Source organism: Sebastes umbrosus, chromosome 15, assembly GCF_015220745.1.
Source record: "Sebastes umbrosus isolate fSebUmb1 chromosome 15, fSebUmb1.pri, whole genome shotgun sequence".
Taxonomy (NCBI): Eukaryota; Metazoa; Chordata; class Actinopteri; order Perciformes; family Sebastidae; genus Sebastes; species Sebastes umbrosus.
This window is the reverse complement of record NC_051283.1, coordinates 26,998,691-27,020,770: the sequence shown is the minus strand read 5'-3', so window position 1 is coordinate 27,020,770 and position 22,080 is coordinate 26,998,691. Positions and strand designations below refer to the sequence as shown.

Below are 22,080 nucleotides of genomic sequence, written 5' to 3'. Positions count from 1 at the left end.
TACATTGGGAAAGAGACGTCTGTAACTCAGCGCATAATTTTTTTTTAGGTGAATCAACTTCCCAGTATGAACACTCTAATAGCCTTTATTTAAAGGTGTCATATCGGGCTAATTTTCAGGTTCATACTTGTATTTTATGTTTCTACAAGAACATGTTTACATGCTGTAATGTTAAAAAAAAACTTTATTTTCCTCATACTGTCTGCCTGAATATACCTGTATTTACCGTCTGTCTGAAACGCTCCATTTTAGTGCATTTCAATGGAATTGCAACGGAATTGCGTTTCTAGGCAACCGTTTGGGTCCATGTTTACTTCCTGTCAGCTGATGTTATTTACATACACTGCAACCAGGAAATAAACTGGGACACATTTAGAATGTTTACGTTTAAAACCGTGTAATGGTCTATATATTGTATATTTGTGACATCACAAATGTACAGAAATGCTAATGGCTTGTTTCAAATGCACAATTTCTGAATATGGGCTCTGTGTATTTCGCCGTATATTGAGAGTTTTGATAGTTTAACAGTATTTATAAAGCACTTAAGGTTCAGGTGACTTTATTTGTACCCGTAGGTAGATTTGTTTTGCAGCAAAAAAAAGAGGATGACATCCGTATCGACAATGAGGTAGAGCACAGACAAGAGACAGACATACCAAAAACATGACAAGGGGTACTCAAGGGCTTACTGGAAACAGGACCCAGCAAGCACTTAAACCTGCTTTATAATGTAAAAGACATGAAAATCTCACTTTTGACAATATGGGACCTTTAAATCATCACGTTCATGTGAATGAGACCCAGGCCGAGGCTGGAGCGAGGGCTGGGAGGCGGAGTTAAAGGAAGCGCTACTGCGTCTGCTCTATGGGGCCCAATGGATGAGGAAGATTGCCGGATGATTCGGATACTTTATCACTCGGCAGTCGAGCCATTTTGGCTTCATGCGCCACTGAGCAACTCTCACAGGAATGAACGGGAGCCCGCCACCAACGCTGTATCCAGTTCTCTTTATACATCCATGGGGAGGAGGAGCGGCTGCCCCGGTAAACTACCAGATGTCTTCCCTTCAAAATGTAACGTTACGGCAATTTCAAGCCGTAACAAAGCCTCGCATCACTTTTAAGTTTTAAGGCGTAGTCGCCAAATATATATATATATAAGTATTTCCTTAAAGTGTGGGTCGATCACCCTGTTGTTAATTTTTATCGATCTGTGGAGCATGACAGCTCGCCATGACACCCGCTAGATCCATAATCTCCTTCTGTTTTTAGCAAAGGCATGTGATCCCCTCGGAAAAATTAAACATGTTAAATCCATTTTTTTCTGTGGTTGGTGCAGTTTACGTAAGTCCTTGACATGTCGTGCTTTCTGCCCCCACTAGCTGCGCTTGAATCTCTGTGATGACGGTGCACAGAAACCCGTCTATAATCCCCAGTAAGAGTTACTCAGCATGATTTAGCGAGCTTTGCTGCAACATTTCAAGGTTGTGTCAAGGTTGGCAAGGACCCATTAAATGTGCACTGGAGGTGTTTGAAGCAAGTGACAACAAAGTGAAGTAGGCTTTGTAGTTCATCAATCATGCTGCAAATTTGTTCTCATCTTTATTGCCAACCTTTAAATGTCAGCTGACAAAGCAAATCTTTTTATTCACTTATTTCACTTTCGACTTACAAAGGAAGTTTATTTCCCGCAGGGCAAACAACCAAATGTCAGAGTGTGAACCCTGAAGAATTTATCAATCTGCTTCCAAGTCACTCAGAGGTGTGTTGATACATGTAGTCCCCCTTCCTGTGCTTCTCACAAATCATCCCTTCTGCAGAAACTTGTTTGTTACCACCCCCGGCTTTAACGATGGCACCCTGCGTCTGATGATTCTGAGATAAATGTGAGAAGACAGGTAAGAAAAGCACTGAGTTGTGCAATCTACTGACTTGATCACTCACACTTGATTTGTATTTTTCAGAGGAACACAATCATGGCCCACGCATCAGCTAATGAGTTATTTTAAAAAAGCACAACCTTCTGTTAGTTTGAGCCACTAACTTGAAGTGTTCTCACTATAGGGCTGTCAATCGATTAAAATAGTTAATCGCGATTAATCACAAATTAATATTTTTTTTATCTGCTCAAAATGTACCAAATCTTCGTCACCCAACACCACCTACCTCAAATACTCACGACGACACAGCCATTCTTGCCCTACTCATAGACAACAAGTCTGCCCTGGACTATCACAACACAGTTGCTCACTTCACTCAGTGGTGTGAGGACAACCATCTTCACCTCAACGTCAGCAAAACAAAGGAAATACTAATCGATCCCACCTCACCTCAGCACCCCATTATCATCAACGCCCAAACGGTTGAAGTAGTTGACAGCTTCAAATACCTCGGAGTGACTCTGGACAATAAACTCAGGTTTGACCAGCACACCAATGACATTCAAAAAAGGAGCCACCAAAGACCATCAGTCATCCGCAAACTTAAAGGACTTGATGTTGCCCCCCCCATTTCCTCCTACTGCCATACCCGAGCATTATCCAGCCAATCATACTGTACTGTTCCACCCGCTTTTTTAACATGTTATCCGTCACTAACCGGGCAAAACTCACACGCATAACTAACTACTGCTTCCAGGATAATTGGTCTCCCCACACCCAACCTCACCGGGCTAAACAACAAAGCCATTGCACGCATTACAATCTCAATAGCACAGGACATAACAAACCCACTCAATCACCACTTTACTTTAATGCCCCGCTCCGGGCACACTTACAGAACGCTGACATGCAACAGGGCTCGCTTTAGGAAAAGCTTGATAGGTACGGCTGTCCGTCATTTTCTGTTGTTGTTGTCTCTGTTGTATTGCTGTTGCTGTGTTGTCATGTGTGTTGTTGTCTGACAAGTGCAGTGCTGTGGAAGAGAATTTCCCCCTCTGGGACAATAAAGTCTAAAGTCTACCTTAAAGGGAGATTTGTCAAGTATTTAATATTCTTATCAACATGGGAGTGGGCAAATATGCTGCTTTATGCAAACGTATGTATATATTTATTATTGAAAATCAATTAACAACACAAAACGATGACAGATATTGTCCAGAAACCCTCACAGGTACTGAATTTAGCATAAATAATATGCTCAAATCATAACATGGCAAACAACAGCTGTCAGTGTGTCAGTGTGCTGACTTGACTATGACTTGCCCCCAAACTGCATGTGATTATCATAAAGTGGGCATGTCTGTAAAGAGGAGACTCGTGGGTACCCAGAGAACCCATTTTCATTCACATATCTTGAGGTCAGAGGTCAAGGGACCCTGTTGAAAGTGGCTATGACACAAACAAATATGCGTTAACGTGTTATTATCGTGTTAACTGTGACAGCCCTGCTTCTCACACTCGATTGAGTGGAACTTTGTTATCACCTGTCGGAGTTGAAGCCACCTGGGCAAAATGTTTCCACCTGCACATTACTCATCGAACAATGTACGACTTCAGTGTCGTCATTACATGATGAATGATGTCTCTACATCTGGTTTATGCCGGTATAAAACAGATGTTTTCCATACAGGTTGTCTCTTTTGACTGTCCCGTCAAGTCTCTGTTATTCACACTTTAAAACCTGCCAAACCTGAGGGCAAGTTCACTCACTAAGACAAAAGCTTTGCAATCAACCAGGCATCCGGCTCCGCTTGTCACAGCCTGTGCCGTTTAGATAAGGAAGATAAGCGTCTGCATCGCTGCTCACCTTTAGTAATGTATGCAAAAAAATAATCATTTACATGTCCATCAATAAAAGACAAAGAGGGTTTAAGACCCCTGAATAATATTTCACACAAGTTACAATCTATCATTTGAGCCTTGGTTACGTGAGTTTAATAAATCTGCTCACCTATAGTACAGTAAGACAGGATCAGTCTGCTTACTTGTTATTGTTCTAGAGCACAATGGACACTGAGGAAGTTGACTGCAGGAATTCCCGGCATCCGGAGCTCAGAGCAAAGAGATCTCCGGCCGTTACTCCCTCGCAGTCTGAGGAGAGGAGGCTGTATCTCCGGAGGGGGTGGGACTTAACAGCTGGACCTGCTGTATATATGACCTGTGAGCACAGACGACTGGTGTTGAGTTGTTGGGGAGCACCTTTAACAACCCAATCCCTCTCACACCGGCCGAGACCGACTGCTAACCAGCACCGACCAGAGTGGAACTTTCTACAAACGTCAGGTAAGAGCAGATTATTTTTTTAAGGATTGGTGATGGAAAATTCAAATCATTTATTTTATTTGTTTCTAAAGAAAGACGTCTTCTCAAGGAATTCTTTCAGTGAGGGTGTTCTTTAATCCGAAGTAAAAGCACATTTAAACTGCAGCTTAGTTTCTGTTTGAGTGGGACTGAGATAGTGTTGAAATAATCAAAAGAGAAGTAACCACTCTGTGTATCCTGCACTGTGAGACAACACCCTTCTGATAAAAAGGGAAAGCAAACATTCCTCACTGATTAACTCTTACCACACTTGTTAAAATAAAGTTTCATGGAATAGCCTGTGTGTCACTTTCAAGGCTTTTGACAAGGCTGAACACTGTTTCCACATCACCCCTCGGGGCTGTTGACACACATAATTTCAATCATACTTTTCCCACAGCTACAGAAACTATTGCGCAACAAATGATACCGCATTGCCTCATTCATTCCTGTTTCTTTTATTGCTGAGACGGTGTTGAGAATGCAATCCTAAAACACTTGAGTGTCATAGAGATGATGAAACAGGCTGTGCGTACTAATCCAGATGTGAGAACAAATAGGTAATTTGCAGAGTGGTGTAAAATCTTAGATTGGTCTAGAACAGAGGTGTTCAAAGTGTGAGGTGGGCCTCTCCCCAGAGGGGGGTTCAGCGGAGGCTCAGTGAATGGAAGTGAAAACATATTACATTAGTAATTACTAGGGCTGTCAATTAATTAAAATATTTAATTGTGATTGATCGCAAACTAATTGCACATTTTTTATCTGTTCAAAATGTACCTTAAAGGGGGTTTTGTCAAGTATTTAATACTCTTATCAACATGGGATCAATTTGGCTTTATGCAAATGTATGTATATATTAATAACTGGAAATCAATTAACAACACAGAACAATGACAGATATTGTCCAGAAACCCTCACAGGTACTACATTTAGCATAAAAAAATATGCTCAAATCATAACATGGCAAACTGCAGCCCAACAGGCAACAACAGCTGTCAGTGTGACAGTGTGTCATGGTACGTGTCTGCAGGCTCCGTCCTTTCCACGCTTCCCATTCATTGTCTATGTAAGCAGCCGTGCAATGCACTCTGGCAGCGTGGCGGCGCGATTCGAGAAACGGAGCGTCACGACGCCCGCTCCTTATTTGCATTAAGTTGAGGGCTAGTCTACTTTATGCAAATCACGGGAGTCCGACTCGACTCGCCGCCTCTCGAGGGGGAGACTCGTGGGTACCCATAGAACCCATTTTCGTTCACATATCTTGAGGTCAGAGGTCAAGGGACCCCTGTGAAAATGGCTGTGTCGGTTTTTCCTCACCAAAATGTAGCGTAACTTTAAAGCGTTATTTAACCTCCGATGGATTCCTCCGGTTTTCTAGTTTCATATGATACCGGTATCTTCACTCTAGCTTTAAAACTGAGCTGCTACAACCTAAAGATTCGCAAGTTGTCTTAATGTGTTAAAGAAATCCGTGGCGTTAAAACGATATCGTGTTGACGTGTTATTATCGCGTTAACTTTGACAGCCCTAATAATTACATTAGTTATCAAAAGAAGGTCACAGAGTAGCCTAAATGTGTGTGATATGATTAAAGAGATTTTCAGTTCAGAGATAATTTGGGGAAGTAATAAATGCCTGAGGACATATCTTTTTTAATGTATGTGGTGTTGTCTGAAGTTATGTCAAACAGCAATATCAGGCTGTCTTGTTTGAATTGTTGAGTAAACACAGACACACGGGTAGCAGGTCTGCTGGTTCGTCAACAATAACATCTTCTAATCACTCAGACAGATTCTTGGCTAAGTTGACACCACAGTTGGAAGCCGTATATAACTCATTCAGACAAGTAGGCGTTACATGTCAAAGTCATTATGCAGTCCTTGAGAAAAGTTTCACTTTTTTTTGCAATAAATCAACGTCAGTGAATCAGTTTTAATTCCTTATAAATATTCACATTATAAAGCAGTTTATAATGACTTATAAGGGCAAGTATCATAACACTTTGAAATTGCTATGGACTCAGACATTTTTTTTTTGCGATGATCATATTGTATTATAATTCCCATAGTTGTACATACATTATAGTCTTTTTATAATGAATCACCATTTTCCTTATTAAACTACTGTTATACATTTACATTTCACTGCACATCCTGTATGAGTACGTGACAAATAAAACTCTTGAAGTATATAATGTATTTTAAAAGTCATCCACGTCGTGAAACACCTAATCAAGGTCAAAGGCAACCGGATTTGCTTTGTAGGCTGAAGGAATGAATGAAAACGTTATTTAGCTGTCTCATGACCTGTTACAAGTAAATATATATTAATTGTGAGAATGTTCTGCTTTTCCTTGTTTATCATTATCGTAAATTAAATATATTTTATATAAATGAAGACGTCACACCTCGGGCTCTAAGACGATTGTGATGGCCACTTTTCCACCGTTAAGATTAATCTTTAGTTGCAGCTCTTATTAGGATTTCATTAGTCATAGATTCCAAACGGATACTGAGGTGTAAATATACACCTCTGTACGTGTAATGTCTAATGCAATCCAATACAGCTGCCCTGCCGTTAAGTCTACTTTTATGACGCCTATAGTATTCAGCCTTTGTTGCCACTTTCATAGAGGTGTTAATTAAATGATATGTTTGAATGCGGTGGTGTTACTGTATTATATTTATATGTGTTTCTAATTCGGCCCCCCCCTACATGGCAGGGACAGAAAAACAGAAACACGTCAGTTCAACACCACCTTTAACTTTGACCTTAATCATAAATTGAAGGTACACATCTCTGACGATGGCAACAGAAGCGTAACACTATGATTTTTGTAAATATAGATGTAATGGCAGAGCTGTTGTATTGTGCTGCATTACATTGCACAGGTGTACCTAATAAAGTGGCCACTTTTTCTTGAGACAAAAAGAACACAAAGTGTACTTCGTTGTCAACACTATCTCCTCCGGGCCATAAAAGTGAATTTGACTAGGTACTCAGTACACAGTGAAGCCACAGTATGTCAACACTGTTGAGCTCCATGCAGGTAATACATTTGCTTTTTACGATATGATAAGCAAACTAACACAACATAATAAATGTACATGTTCAACACCTGAACGATCAAACATTTACAAAGTGGGTGACGGTTTCAAAGAACACATTCAGCAGTTGCAGGCAGAAACACTGCAGCACCGCATGACTGATGTTGTACAAATACGCGGGCTTCAGTCAGTTACGACATGCCCATGATGTTGTAACTGCAGCATAGTGACCTCACAGGTGTAGCATCGCATACCGTGAACACACCTTCAGTCCACTGAGATTAGAAATGACAGGAGAGCCCCATTTTTAACGCCAAGGTATACTCACAGGCTATTGTGCAAAATGGCTTGAATGGCAGATGAGTAATTTCTCATTCAGTGAAACTAATTGAAGTGATTTTCTGACACAGTGAGTAACATTTGGACGTAATAATGTAAAGAATAGAGCCTTGTCTAGATTTAACCTCTATGCATTAAAACAGGGAGCAGGTTTGTGAACGTCATGGGGGTGTTCCCCTCCACATCCTGTTTTCTGAGAGTGAAATCTTCACTCCTGCTGGAGGCAATGAAGTCATCTATCATATAAAACACAGTCATTAACATATCAACAGAAGGGGTGGAAAAGGCCACTGGGTTTACTCCTTACAACTTAACTGTATGAGGTAATTTAACAGTACTGGAAGTGTTGAAACTGTGTTCTCGAGTTGAGAGTTGAGAAATGTAATTTACTGACTTAACTGATGGGGAATTGAGCCGTCAATGTTTAAGTTTCCCCTTCAACTTTAAGCGGCTATAACCAATGTTTTGATATTAATAATGGATCGCATGACTACTTGTACGTGAAAGGAAGCTCTCTCAGTGAAATGTGTATGTTAGTCTCAACCAGTCTTCCCTCGCGCGCCTACAACTTGTGCAAAATGCTGCTGCTCGCTTTTTAACTAACACTTCCAGACGTGAAGACATCACCCACCGTACTTTACTCACTCCATTGGCTTCCAGTTCGCTTTAGAATCTATTTTAGGCTCTTGATGTTTGTTTTTAAAGCAATTAACGGCCTTGCCCCACCTTATTTGTCCGAGATTTTAACCCTCCTCGAGCATAACAGGGCTTTGCGGTCATCGGGTCAAGTCCCGAGGTCGAGGTTTAAGCTGTGGGATGATTGTGCTTTTGCTGTCGTTGCTCCTAAACTATGGAACAAGTTACCCCCTGATATACCCACTATACACATATACGTCACTGACCTAATACTTTTTAAATCTAAGCTCAAGACTTTTTATTTAGGTTGGCTTTTAATACCTAGTAGCGCTGTGACATTTTCCTTATGCTTTTTATGTACCTTTTTATGATTTTATGATATGTTATGTTTTTATTCCTGTTATTTCTTGATGTTAATGTAAAGCACTTTGAGTACCTTTTGGTTATTGTAAAGGCCTTTACAAATAAATGTTGATGTTGAAAATTAGCAGCTCTAAGTAGCATTTTAGCGTATTGTTCTGGTTCACTTTTATTGCTCTTATTAAAGTTGTTTCAGCAGCAGCGGTGGGCATGTGTTTTCACCTAAAATAACCACTGCACACTACCTGCCCAGCACTAAACAGCCGATAGACAAAGTTAGCCACTAGCTGGTGAACACAGAGGAGCATTTAGCAGCTAAAGAGCCAGTTATTTCCCCCTTAGGAGGTGGTGGAGACCAAAAAACAGAGGGTAAAAGGATGGTTGAACATTGAGAGTTGTAATGATGAGGTTTAAGGGTTAAGAATTGCACAGTGTTTGGGTTTCATGTCTGTCGCTACAACACGGGGCATCTGGCTGTTCCAGTTTGGAAACATTACGCCTCGTCGTGCCAAAGTAAACACACGATGCTTGTAAAACAAGTTCATGAACTGGCGTTGGAGTTCATTTTCAATCTGTGCACGGAAATTATGAAATGAAAAGAAAATGTTACCCTAATTACAAAATGTTTTTTTTTTTTATCTATGTGCACCATGTACTAATGCAGGAATTACGTATGAAGAAAGTTGGACCACGCATTCAAAAAATATTTTTAATAGGTCGTTAAATTCTGTAAGATATGTAGAATAAAGGTCTAAATTTGAATTTAATTACTGGGAGGTGGTCACCAGGTAGACCTCTTTATTTATTGAATTAAAGATATTTCAAATTGTTTAAATCAAATTCTAAATAAATACTTCTATTCATATATCCAACATACATTACCTTTTATATCTACACAAAATAAATTGTGTACTGTCAAACTAGAAATACTATTAATTTCACAAAAAAAATCTATTTTTTGTTAGTTTACTTTTGTGGCAAAAGAGCATTTGTATTTGATTGAGTGTAATGTGTGCAGAGCCAGTGTTGTAACAATATCACCCGTATTATAATCTTGCTCTTTCTTTGATGATAACTAATCTGATATCTGGTGTGTATCAATTGAATTTTATGGTGTTGCTTTAAAACAAGTAAATAAACTAGGTGCAATAAATATTTAGAGTACATGATAAAAAACAATAAAAGGTATAATATAATAACGTCAAATCATAAACAAGCTTTTGAGGAAGACATTTGATAAAACAATTTTTACTTGCCTTATCTCTTCAGGGACGGAGACCTTTGCTCTTTATCCAGGATTTTGGAAAGGCCCGTCCGGACCATCCGAGGATTTGAAGCTGCCCACAGACTCATAAGGAAACTAAAAGGTTTGGAAGACAGAGCATATACTGAAAAACATATCTCATGGTGCCATTCAGGTTCACTTCTCTGTCTTTAAAGCTGCGGTCGGTAACTTTGTGCAAATATGATAAAAAGTTATTTTTTTAATAAAACTTTTACTATATCCTGACAGTAGTGCATGAGAGAGATAATCTATGAAAAAAAATAATGTTCCTCAGTGTCTTCTCAAAGTGCCCAAAGTAAAACAACCAATCAGTGCTGAGGAGTCTCTAACGCAGCTGTCAATCACTGCTCGCGAAACTCACAAACTCCGATCAAACTGTCAAACCAGGCAGCGCTGATCAAATAAGAATCAATATTCTGTTACTGTAATGCCTATTTCTCGCCTCAAATGTTTTAATAAACATCTTGTAGTGTACTGTTTAGCTGTGAAATGCTAAAGTTTGCTCAGGCCGGTGGGCGGTGCTTGGTTGTGACTCGACAGTTTTCAACTGTAGCCTGGTCACAACAGTACACAATTTGTTTCTGAAAACATTTGAGTAGCATAGACCGTAAATAAGAAGTGGATGTAGTCGCGTGACATCACCCATTAGTTTGTGGACTGTCGTTTTGAAGCCTTGAGTTTGACATTTTGGCTGTCGCCATCTTGGCTTTTTGCAACCAGAAGTAACAGGAGAGGGTGAAGCTAGTAAACAAGTACAATCGAATGCTGAACAAGACATTTTTAGGTGACCAAAATGTTAAAATTAACTTTCATGAACATAAAACACACTGTGAAAGGGTTAAAGTTCTAAGACGAAAACAACTCCCAGACCGAACAACGCCGTGGTAGCGACCTGTTAATCACAAGGTAGCCCCGCCCTGAAGCATCCCCTGCTTTATGGTCTATTTCACTCTAAATGGGACCATAATTTACTAAATGAACATCATGCTGTGTTGAAGAAGACTTGAAACTAGCGATTGAGACCATAAACTCATGTTTACAATGTTTACTGAGGTAATAAATCAAGTGAGAAGTAAGCTCATTTTCTCATAGACTTCTATACAATCAGACTTCTTTTAGCAACCAGAGGAGTCGCCCCCTGCTGGCTGTTAGAAAGAATGCAAGTTTAAGGCACTTCCTCATTAGCTTCACTTTTCAAACCGGGAGGTTGCAATGTAGAAGCACCTTTCAGTGTAACAGAACTCAACAGATCAACTTCAGCCTCCAAAGTGACCTTAATATAACAGTAAATTAACCTCTTGATAAGAATCTCTGTATCTATAAAATTTTGTAGTGAAAAAACTAAATATTTTTAATGTTACTTACCGACAATGCATGACATATCCAAACCAATTTAAGCAACTGTTTCTGTGTTATTCAGCTCCTTAGGCCAAGATGGACTCTGGGCAAAATGGCCACACAGAAGTCCACGGACCTGTGGCTGGCATATTGCTGGAGAAAACAAACGAGAAGATTACCATATATCAAGCCATGAAGAAACGTCTTCTTAAGCCAGGAACAGCATTAGCCCTGCTCGAAGCACAAGCTGCCACGGTGGGCATCGTAGACCCAATAAACAATCGAATATTTCCCGTTATAGATGCTGTTAAGGAGGGAATAGTTGGACCGGAGATGAGAGAGAAACTCCTCACAGCAGAGAAAGCTGTCAGTGGCTATGTAGACCCCTACACCAACCAAATGATATCTGTATTCCAAGCCATGCAAAAAGATATGGTCCCAAGAGATTATGGATTGAGGCTGCTGGAAGCACAGATCGCCACACAAGGCCTGTTTGATCCGGTTGAGAAGTCAAATATTTCAGTTGAGTCTGCGATTCAAAAGGGCTACTTTGAAAAAGGTTTGCTCAATAACAAGATGTCAGAGCTCAAAGTGTTCTACAACCCAAGCTTACAAGAAAATCTTAACTACCAAAAACTACTAGAGAAATGCACTGTGGAGCCTGACACAGGCCTTGTGCTACTTCCAGTTTGCATCACCTTCAAAGGTCTGCGAAGAGGTATCTCCTCCACTGAACTCCTTGAGTCAAAGATCATTGACAAAGAAACATATGATGACCTACAGAAGGGAAAGACCACAACACAGGATGTGATGTTGATGGAAACAGTGAAAGAGTACCTGCAAGGCAAAAGCTGTATCGCAGGCGTTGTTGTACTCTCATCCAATCAGAGAATGAGCATTTATCAAGCCATGAAAAAAAGAGTACTGATGCCTGGAACAGCACTAATTCTACTGGAGGCACAGGCATCGACTGGATTCATGATTGATCCTGTAGAAAATGAAAAGTTCACTGTGGATGAGGCCATCAAAAACAATCTTGTTGGCCCAGAATATCATGCAAAGCTGCGTTCTGCTGAGCGAGCAGTAACTGGATACAAAGACCCATACTCAGGTGAAACTATATCCCTGTTTCAAGCACTGTCAAAAGACCTCATAGTTAAGGAACATGGGATCCGCCTAATTGAGGCGCAAATTGCTACAGGTGGAATAATAGACCCGATCAACAGTCACAGGCTACCAACAGAAGTGGCCTTTAAGAGAGGCTATTTCGATGAAGAAATGAACGCCATACTGGATGACCCAGGGGATGACACAAAGGGTTTTTTTGACCCAAACACAGAAGATAATCTAACTTATCTTGAGCTGATGCAAAGGTGCGTCACTGATCCCATCACTGGACTGTGCCTCCTCCCACTCCATGGTAAGTCAGATGGGCTGAATTTCAACTTCATCGACTATCAAACGAAATTGGCCTTCAAAAAGGAGAAGGTGAACGTGACATGTGGGAAGTACATGGGAATGACAGTATCTTTGTGGGAACTCCTGATGTCAGACTACTTTGATGAACACCAGAGACGAGACATCATTCAAAAGTACAGAGAGGGGAAGCTCAATATCAAGACGATCATCACAATGATTCTGGAAGTCATAGAAAAGTCTGTGAAAACAACTGCCGTCTTTGAAGGCATCAGAGAAACTGTCACAGCCAAACAGCTTGTGGACGCAGATATCATCAGTGAGAAGATTATGGACGATCTGGATAAAGGAAAAATGTCAGTGAAGGACGTGATAGCAGACGAAAATGTAAATATGTACCTACAGGGGAAAGGCAGCATTGCAGGCATTTTGCTTCCTGATTCTCGGGTCATGAACATCTACCAGGCCAAACAAAAAGGAAAGCTGATGCCAGGAACAGCTCTGATTCTACTGGAGGCACAGGCAGCAACAGGGTTCGTAATTGACCCTATTGGAAACAGGAAGTTTTCAGTGGATGATGCTATCAAAGCAAAGATTGTGGGGGCCGATGTGTGTCAAAAGTTGCGCTCAGCGGAGAGAGCGGTCACTGGTTACAAAAATCCATATGATGGGAAGATAATCTCTTTGTTCCAAGCCATGCAAAAAGACCTCATCGTAAAAGACCATGGAATTCGACTCCTGGAGGCACAAATTGCCACCGGTGGGATCATTGACCCAGTGAACAGCCATCGTATTCCTGTCCATGTGGCCTACAAGAGGGAATACTTTAATGAGGAAATGAACGAGATCCTGAGTGATCCAAGTGATGACACCAAAGGATTCTTTGATCCCAACACCCATGAGAACCTGACATACTTGCAGCTCATGGACAGATGTGTCACAGATCCCAGTACAGGCCTGTGCCTCTTGCCACTCAAAAGCAAAAGTAGCAGAATTAACATAGATGATAATATGAGGGAAACGTTCAAAACAACAACAGTTACTGTGAAGTATGGCAGGTTCCAGGGCAAGAACACAACACTGTGGGATCTTATCAATTCAGAGTATGTGACGGAGGACAAAAGACAGGAGTTTTTCAAGCTCTTCAAGTCAAGGAAAATCACAATTGAGCACCTCATTATCACCGTTGTAGAGATCATCGAAAGTAAGGAGATAAAACGGCAAGCAGGGCTGAACTTTGAAGGTCTCAGAGGAGAGGTCTCTGTTGTGGATCTTTTGAAGGTTGGAATTGTGGATGAAAAAACATACAGCAGTTTGATCGATGGAAAGATTACAAGCACTGATGTGATGAAAATGGACAGTGTGAGAGCCTACCTACAAGGAAAAGGTTGCGTAGCTGGGGTGATACTGCAACCCTCCAATCGGAAACTAAGCATCTATGAGGCCCAGAGAATTGGCATCCTCACACCTGGCACTTCCCTCTGCCTCCTTGAAGCACAAGCGGCCACAGGGTTCATTGTTGATCCTCTGAAAAACAAAAAACTCACAGTGAAAGAAGCTCTCAGAGAAAAGGTGATTGGTCCACATATGCTTGAAAAGCTTTTGTCTGCAGAGAGGGCGGTCACTGGTTACAGAGATCCATACACTGGTCAAAAGATCTCACTTTTCCAAGCCTTGGAAAAGGATCTAATAGTCAAGCAGCATGGCATGCGTTTACTTGAGGCCCAGATTGCTACAGGTGGCATCATTGATCCTTTGAAGTGTCTTCACTTGCCTCTTGAGGCTGCATACAGGGAAGGATATTTTGATGCAGAACTTAATCAGATCCTATCAGACCCAACTGATGACACAAAGGGCTTTTTTGACCCAAAGACACAACACAATCTGACATACATGGAGATGTTGGGTAGATGTATAAAAGATACAGAAACAGGACTGTTTCTTCTGCCACTGAATGACAAATCAGAAGCTACTGGAACAAAGGAAAAAGTGTACACTGACGCAGAGATAAAGCAAGAGTTTGACAAGACAGCTGTGAGCATATCGGTAGGACGCTACTCAGGAAAATCAGTTTCTCTATGGGACTTGATTCACTCTGGGTACTTTACTGAGGATCAGCAGCTTGCATTCTTTGAAAAATACAGAACAAGGAAGATTACCACCCAAACTATAATCACATCAGTGATTACCACCATTGAAAAATTGGAGAAGAGAGAAATTCCCAAAACAATAATGGGTCTGAGAAAACTGGTCTCTGCACAACAACTACTGGATTCTGATATCATTGAAGAAGATACATTCAAACAGGTGAAAGAAGGAACACTCACTCTTGAAGCAGTAATCCAAAACGAAACTGTGAGAGGATACCTGAAGGGAACCGGAAGCATTGCTGGAATTAAGGTTCATCCATCCCAGAAAGTAATGAGCATATATGAAGCAAAACAGGAAGAACTGTTGACACCTGGCGTTGCACTTGTACTGCTTGAAGCACAGGCTGCAACAGGATGGGTCATTGATCCTCTCAAAAACAAGTTCTATTGTGTTGATGAGGCAGCAAGAGAGAAAGTTATTGGGCCAGATGTATATCAGAAACTTCTCTCAGCTGAACGAGCCGTCACTGGCTATAAAGATCCATTCAACGATGCAACAATATCACTGTTTGAAGCCATGGATGAAGAGCTGATTCAAAGAAGTGATGGCATTCGTCTTCTTGATGCACAGATAGCAACTGGAGGAATCATTGACCCGAATCACAGTCACAGGCTACCTGTTCATGTTGCTATTAAAAAGGGATATCTGAATGAAGAAATAAGCAAAACTCTGTTGAACTCCACTAATGACGCAAAGGGATTCTTGGACCCAAACACCAAAGAAAACCTCTCTTACCTTCAGCTGACAAAGAGATGCGAGAAAGATCCTGAAACTGGGCTACTTCTTCTACCCTTGTATCAGGCGGAATCCCATGTATTCCACACAGATGAGCAAATAGAGCTTGCATTCAAAAACAAAACTATTGTCATGAATGCAGGGAAATTCAAAGACAAGGATGTGACACTGTGGGAAGTGTTGCTCTCCGAATACATATCAGAACAAAAAAGGGAACAGCTCATACAACAATACAAGACAAGAACCATGACAATAGAGGAGATCATTGAAATACTCACAGTTATCATTACAGAGGTATCTTCCAAAGAGAAAAAGTTCAAAGGACTAAGAAAGCAGGTCTCAGCCAGTGAGTTGTTTGAGTCAAAGATTATCACAAAGGAGCTTTTCACCCAGATTATACACGGGGAAGTAACTGAAGAGAATGTTAACAAAATGGAATCAATTCAGAAGTACCTTGGAGCTACAAACTGTATAGCAGGTGTCAGAGTTGAATCTACAAAGAAAGTTATGAGCATCTACGAAGCCAAAACCAAACGCCTGCTGACTCCTGGTACGTCTCTGATTCTGCTGGAGGCTCAAGCTGCCACTGGCTTTGTCATTGACCCGGTGAACAACAAGAAACTTTCCGTAGAGGACGCTGTGGCTCAAAAAGTGGTTGGCAATGAGTGGAAAAAGAAACTGCTTTCAGCAGAAAGGGCAGTCACAGGATACAAAGATCCCTGGACTGGAGACACAATTTCGTTGTTCCAGGCCTTGCAAAAAGATCTCATTGTGAAAGATCATGGAATTCGTCTCCTTGAAGCACAAATTGCCACCGGAGGCATAATTGACCCAGTGCACAGTCACAGAGTGCCTGTTCAGGTAGCGTACACAAGAGGTTACTTTGATGTAGAAATGAACCAGATTCTGTCTGACCCTGATGATGACACCAAGGGCTTCTTTGACCCAAACACACAAGAGAACCTCACCTATCTTCAGCTGGTTGAGAGGTGTGTCACAGATCCCATCACAGGCCTTAGCTTACTGGTGATTGTGAAGAAAGGCGAGTTTTATTTCTTTGTTGATGAGGCAACAAAACTCATTCTGAAATCTACAACAACAACCAGTGCAGGAGGGAAATACCAAGGAATGACGGTGTCTCTTTGGGATCTGCTCTACACCAGATACATCACTGAGGAGAAGAGGAGAGAGCTTGTGCAGCAGTACAAGTCTGGATCGATCACAATCGAACGCTTCATGGAAATCATCCTGACAATCATTGAGCAGCAGACCGAGACAATCTCATCGTCATCAATGGTCATGTGCCAACCGCCAGTAACACAAGTGGACAGCAGCACAACAAAATCTACCATAACCACTACAGTCACAGAGACAACTGATGTTCAAAACTTCCATGGAATCAGAAAGGATGTCACTGCTTCCGAGTTGCTTGAATCAAAAATCATCGATGATGACCTCTACAGAAAAATTACCACCGGAAAAGTCACAGTGACAGAAGTAAGTGAAATGGAGTCAGTACACAAGTACCTGGAAGGGACCAACAGCATTGCAGGAGTGTACCTGCCATCCACCAAGGAGACGCTGAGTGTCTATCAAGCCAAAACCAAATGTCTGCTGACTCCTGGTACTTCTCTGGTTCTGCTGGAGGCTCAAGCTGCCACTGGCTTTGTCATTGACCCGGTGAACAACAAGAAACTTTCAGTAGAGGAAGCTGTAGCTCAAAAAGTGGTTGGCAGTGAGTGGGAAAAGAAACTGCTTTCAGCAGAAAGGGCAGTTACAGGATACAAAGATCCCCACACTGGAAACACAATTTCGTTGTTCCAGGCCTTGCAAAAAGATCTCATTGTGAAAGATCATGGAATTCGTCTCCTTGAAGCACAAATTGCCACCGGAGGCATAATTGACCCAGTGCACAGTCACAGAGTGCCTGTTCAGGTAGCATACACAAGAGGTTACTTTGATGTAGAAATGAACCAGATTCTGTCTGACCCTGATGATGACACCAAGGGCTTCTTTGACCCAAACACACAAGAGAACCTCACCTATCTTCAGCTGGTTGAGAGGTGTGTCACAGATCCCATCACAGGCCTTAGCTTACTGGTGATTGTGAAGAAAGGCGAGTTTTATTTCTTTGTTGATGAGGCAACAAAACTCATTCTGAAATCTACAACAACAACCAGTGCAGGAGGGAAATACCAAGGAATGACGGTGTCTCTTTGGGATCTGCTCTACACCAGATACATCACTGAGGAGAAGAGGAGAGAGCTTGTGCAGCAGTACAAGTCTGGATCGATCACAATCGAACGCTTCATGGAAATCATCCTGACAATCATTGAGCAGCAGACCGAGACAATCTCATCGTCATCAATGGTCATGTGCCAACCACCAATAACAAAAGTGGACAGCAGCACAACAAAAACTACCATAACCACTACAGTCACAGAGACAACTGATGTTCAAAACTTCCATGGAATCAGAAAGGATGTCACTGCTTCCGAGTTGCTTGAATCAAAAATCATCGATGATGACCTCTACAGAAAAATTACCACCGGAAAAGTCACAGTGACAGAAGTAAGTGAAATGGAGTCAGTACACAAGTACCTGGAAGGGACCAACAGCATTGCAGGAGTGTACCTGCCATCCACCAAAGAGACGCTGAGTGTCTATCAAGCCAAAACCAAATGTCTGCTGACTCCTGGTACTTCTCTGGTTCTGCTGGAGGCTCAAGCTGCCACTGGCTTTGTCATTGACCCGGTGAACAACAAGAAACTTTCAGTAGAGGAAGCTGTAGCTCAAAAAGTGGTTGGCAGTGAGTGGGAAAAGAAACTGCTTTCAGCAGAAAGGGCAGTTACAGGATACAAAGATCCCCACACTGGAAACACAATTTCGTTGTTCCAGGCCTTGCAAAAAGATCTCATTGTGAAAGATCATGGAATTCGTCTCCTTGAAGCACAAATTGCCACCGGAGGCATAATTGACCCAGTGCACAGTCACAGAGTGCCTGTTCAGGTAGCATACACAAGAGGTTACTTTGATGTAGAAATGAACCAGATTCTGTCTGACCCTGATGATGACACCAAGGGCTTCTTTGACCCAAACACACAAGAGAACCTCACCTATCTTCAGCTGGTTGAGAGGTGTGTCACAGATCCCATCACAGGCCTTAGCTTACTGGTGATTGTGAAGAAAGGCGAGTTTTATTTCTTTGTTGATGAGGCAACAAAACTCATTCTGAAATCTACAACAACAACCAGTGCAGGAGGGAAATACCAAGGAATGACGGTGTCTCTTTGGGATCTGCTCTACACCAGATACATCACTGAGGAGAAGAGGAGAGAGCTTGTGCAGCAGTACAAGTCTGGATCGATCACAATCGAACGCTTCATGGAAATCATCCTGACAATCATTGAGCAGCAGACCGAGACAATCTCATCGTCATCAATGGTCATGTGCCAACCGCCAGTAACACAAGTGGACAGCAGCACAACAAAATCTACCATAACCACTACAGTCACAGAGACAACTGATGTTCAAAACTTCCATGGAATCAGAAAGGATGTCACTGCTTCCGAGTTGCTTGAATCAAAAATCATCGATGATGACCTCTACAGAAAAATTACCACCGGAAAAGTCACAGTGACAGAAGTAAGTGAAATGGAGTCAGTACACAAGTACCTGGAAGGGACCAACAGCATTGCAGGAGTGTACCTGCCATCCACCAAGGAGACGCTGAGTGTCTATCAAGCCAAAACCAAATGTCTGCTGACTCCTGGTACTTCTCTGGTTCTGCTGGAGGCTCAAGCTGCCACTGGCTTTGTCATTGACCCGGTGAACAACAAGAAACTTTCAGTAGAGGAAGCTGTAGCTCAAAAAGTGGTTGGCAGTGAGTGGGAAAAGAAACTGCTTTCAGCAGAAAGGGCAGTTACAGGATACAAAGATCCCCACACTGGAAACACAATTTCGTTGTTCCAGGCCTTGCAAAAAGATCTCATTGTGAAAGATCATGGAATTCGTCTCCTTGAAGCACAAATTGCCACCGGAGGCATAATTGACCCAGTGCACAGTCACAGAGTGCCTGTTCAGGTAGCGTACACAAGAGGTTACTTTGATGTAGAAATGAACCAGATTCTGTCTGACCCTGATGATGACACCAAGGGCTTCTTTGACCCAAACACACAAGAGAACCTCACCTATCTTCAGCTGGTTGAGAGGTGTGTCACAGATCCCATCACAGGCCTTAGCTTACTGGTGATTGTGAAGAAAGGCGAGTTTTATTTCTTTGTTGATGAGGCAACAAAACTCATTCTGAAATCTACAACAACAACCAGTGCAGGAGGGAAATACCAAGGAATGACGGTGTCTCTTTGGGATCTGCTCTACACCAGATACATCACTGAGGAGAAGAGGAGAGAGCTTGTGCAGCAGTACAAGTCTGGATCGATCACAATCGAACGCTTCATGGAAATCATCCTGACAATCATTGAGCAGCAGACCGAGACAATCTCATCGTCATCAATGGTCATGTGCCAACCGCCAGTAACACAAGTGGACAGCAGCACAACAAAATCTACCATAACCACTACAGTCACAGAGACAACTGATGTTCAAAACTTCCATGGAATCAGAAAGGATGTCACTGCTTCCGAGTTGCTTGAATCAAAAATCATCGATGATGACCTCTACAGAAAAATTACCACCGGAAAAGTCACAGTGACAGAAGTAAGTGAAATGGAGTCAGTACACAAGTACCTGGAAGGGACCAACAGCATTGCAGGAGTGTACCTGCCATCCACCAAGGAGACGCTGAGTGTCTATCAAGCCAAAACCAAATGTCTGCTGACTCCTGGTACTTCTCTGGTTCTGCTGGAGGCTCAAGCTGCCACTGGCTTTGTCATTGACCCGGTGAACAACAAGAAACTTTCAGTAGAGGAAGCTGTAGCTCAAAAAGTGGTTGGCAGTGAGTGGGAAAAGAAACTGCTTTCAGCAGAAAGGGCAGTTACAGGATACAAAGATCCCCACACTGGAAACACAATTTCGTTGTTCCAGGCCTTGCAAAAAGATCTCATTGTGAAAGATCATGGAATTCGTCTCCTTGAAGCACAAATTGCCACCGGAGGCATAATTGACCCAGTGCACAGTCACAGAGTGCCTGTTCAGGTAGCGTACACAAGAGGTTACTTTGATGTAGAAATGAACAAGATTCTGTCTGACCCTGATGATGACACCAAGGGCTTCTTTGACCCCAACACACAAGAGAACCTCACCTATCTTCAGCTGGTCGAAAGGTGCATCATAGATCCCATCACCGGCCTCAGTTTACTCCCCTTGCACAAGTGAAAGAAAGAAAAGCTTTTCATAAGCCTTTGCTCGTTTTTTGCCAGCATTATCCTATTTTCTTTCTTTGTAGTTTACTCGTAATTGCAGTACTATTTCTTCTTTTAGTCACAAAATGCATGTTTAAAAAAAAAAAAATGCATTTTAGGTTGTTAACGAAACCTTAGAAAAAAAATAATATACATGTATACTGTACTGTGCTGAATACTGTTAGTGTTTATGGTTGAAAAAGAGAGCTAGAAATGGATTAAAGAAATTGGTCTATTCTATTATAGGAAAAGGTGATTTGGTTACAAGTTTTGATCACCATGTGCAATGTAGACCTTTTGAGCTAATTGTAATTTAGCCATTATTAAACACCCTAAAATGAACTCAATCTGGAAAAATTGAGAATGGATAGACTCAAAACCTCACAGTATGTGCAGAAATGGTCTCATTTCTAATAACCATGTTAAAATTCTATATACAATGCTTTTAGTTATACACGTCAAATGTCTGCTGTGAAAAAAAAAGACTAGTGAACTTACATGAGTTAACACTGAAAAAATACAGTATATGTGTGGCCTCTGTCTTTTCCTTGTTTTTAGGGTATTTGTAGTTTCTTAATTCTGATCTTCTTTGACTACATACATGGCTGTAACTGGGGTATCAACTTTTTTTTAGGATTTGCTACTTATTTTCCCTGTTTTGTCATGTTATTTGTGGAATGTATGGATTTGATTGTTTTTAAACTAATGTAGGGTTCAGCTGAGCACACTTTAACTTAGCCTATAGAAGCTTGACTTGGTTATGTATTACATCATTTAGGGAAAAGCTTTTCTTTCTGAAATCTTTTGTTTCTTAAGTAAACTTTGCTTTGACCTCACCTGCAAGCCAACCATGCACTTATTGTTTTTGTATTAATGTAAAACATGCTCAAACTGTTTGTGTGGCCCAATAAACAAGTGAGATATGAATATTATATCTTGTCTTTCTTTCAACAATTTTGTTAGAACTTCATGTGTACATATGAACTTCATGCTCAATACACACATACTGTAAAATGAGTCCTCACCTGGGCTGGACAACTTTTAGAGCACCCATACCGGTTCAACAACAATAAAGCAAATCAAATGCAAGCATTTGTAAGTTTTAAATATGTCTCTCACTTTGAAATACTTGAATGTTTTTCCTCAACAACTGTATGAACGCAGCAA

At 41.4% G+C, this 22,080-nt stretch overlaps 1 protein-coding gene across 1 annotated transcript; it reads left to right on the top strand.

Moving 5' to 3' along the window:
* The first annotated feature begins 4,100 nt into the window (after window positions 1-4,100).
* On the top strand, window positions 4,101-21,842 carry eppk1 (epiplakin 1). Its single transcript, XM_037795637.1, has 3 exons — window positions 4,101-4,225; window positions 9,895-9,992; window positions 11,331-21,842. The coding sequence occupies exon 3, from the start codon at window positions 11,345-11,347 to the stop codon at window positions 20,885-20,887; it is 9,543 nt and encodes a 3,180-aa protein (XP_037651565.1). The 5' UTR covers window positions 4,101-4,225; window positions 9,895-9,992; window positions 11,331-11,344; the 3' UTR covers window positions 20,888-21,842.
* The last annotated feature ends 238 nt before the right edge of the window (window positions 21,843-22,080 follow it).

Excerpts from the sequence above, each read along its gene's own strand:
- eppk1 (XM_037795637.1), top strand. The coding sequence starts at position 11,345 with ATGGACTCTGGGCAAAATGGCCACACAGAAGTCCACGGACCTGTGGCT.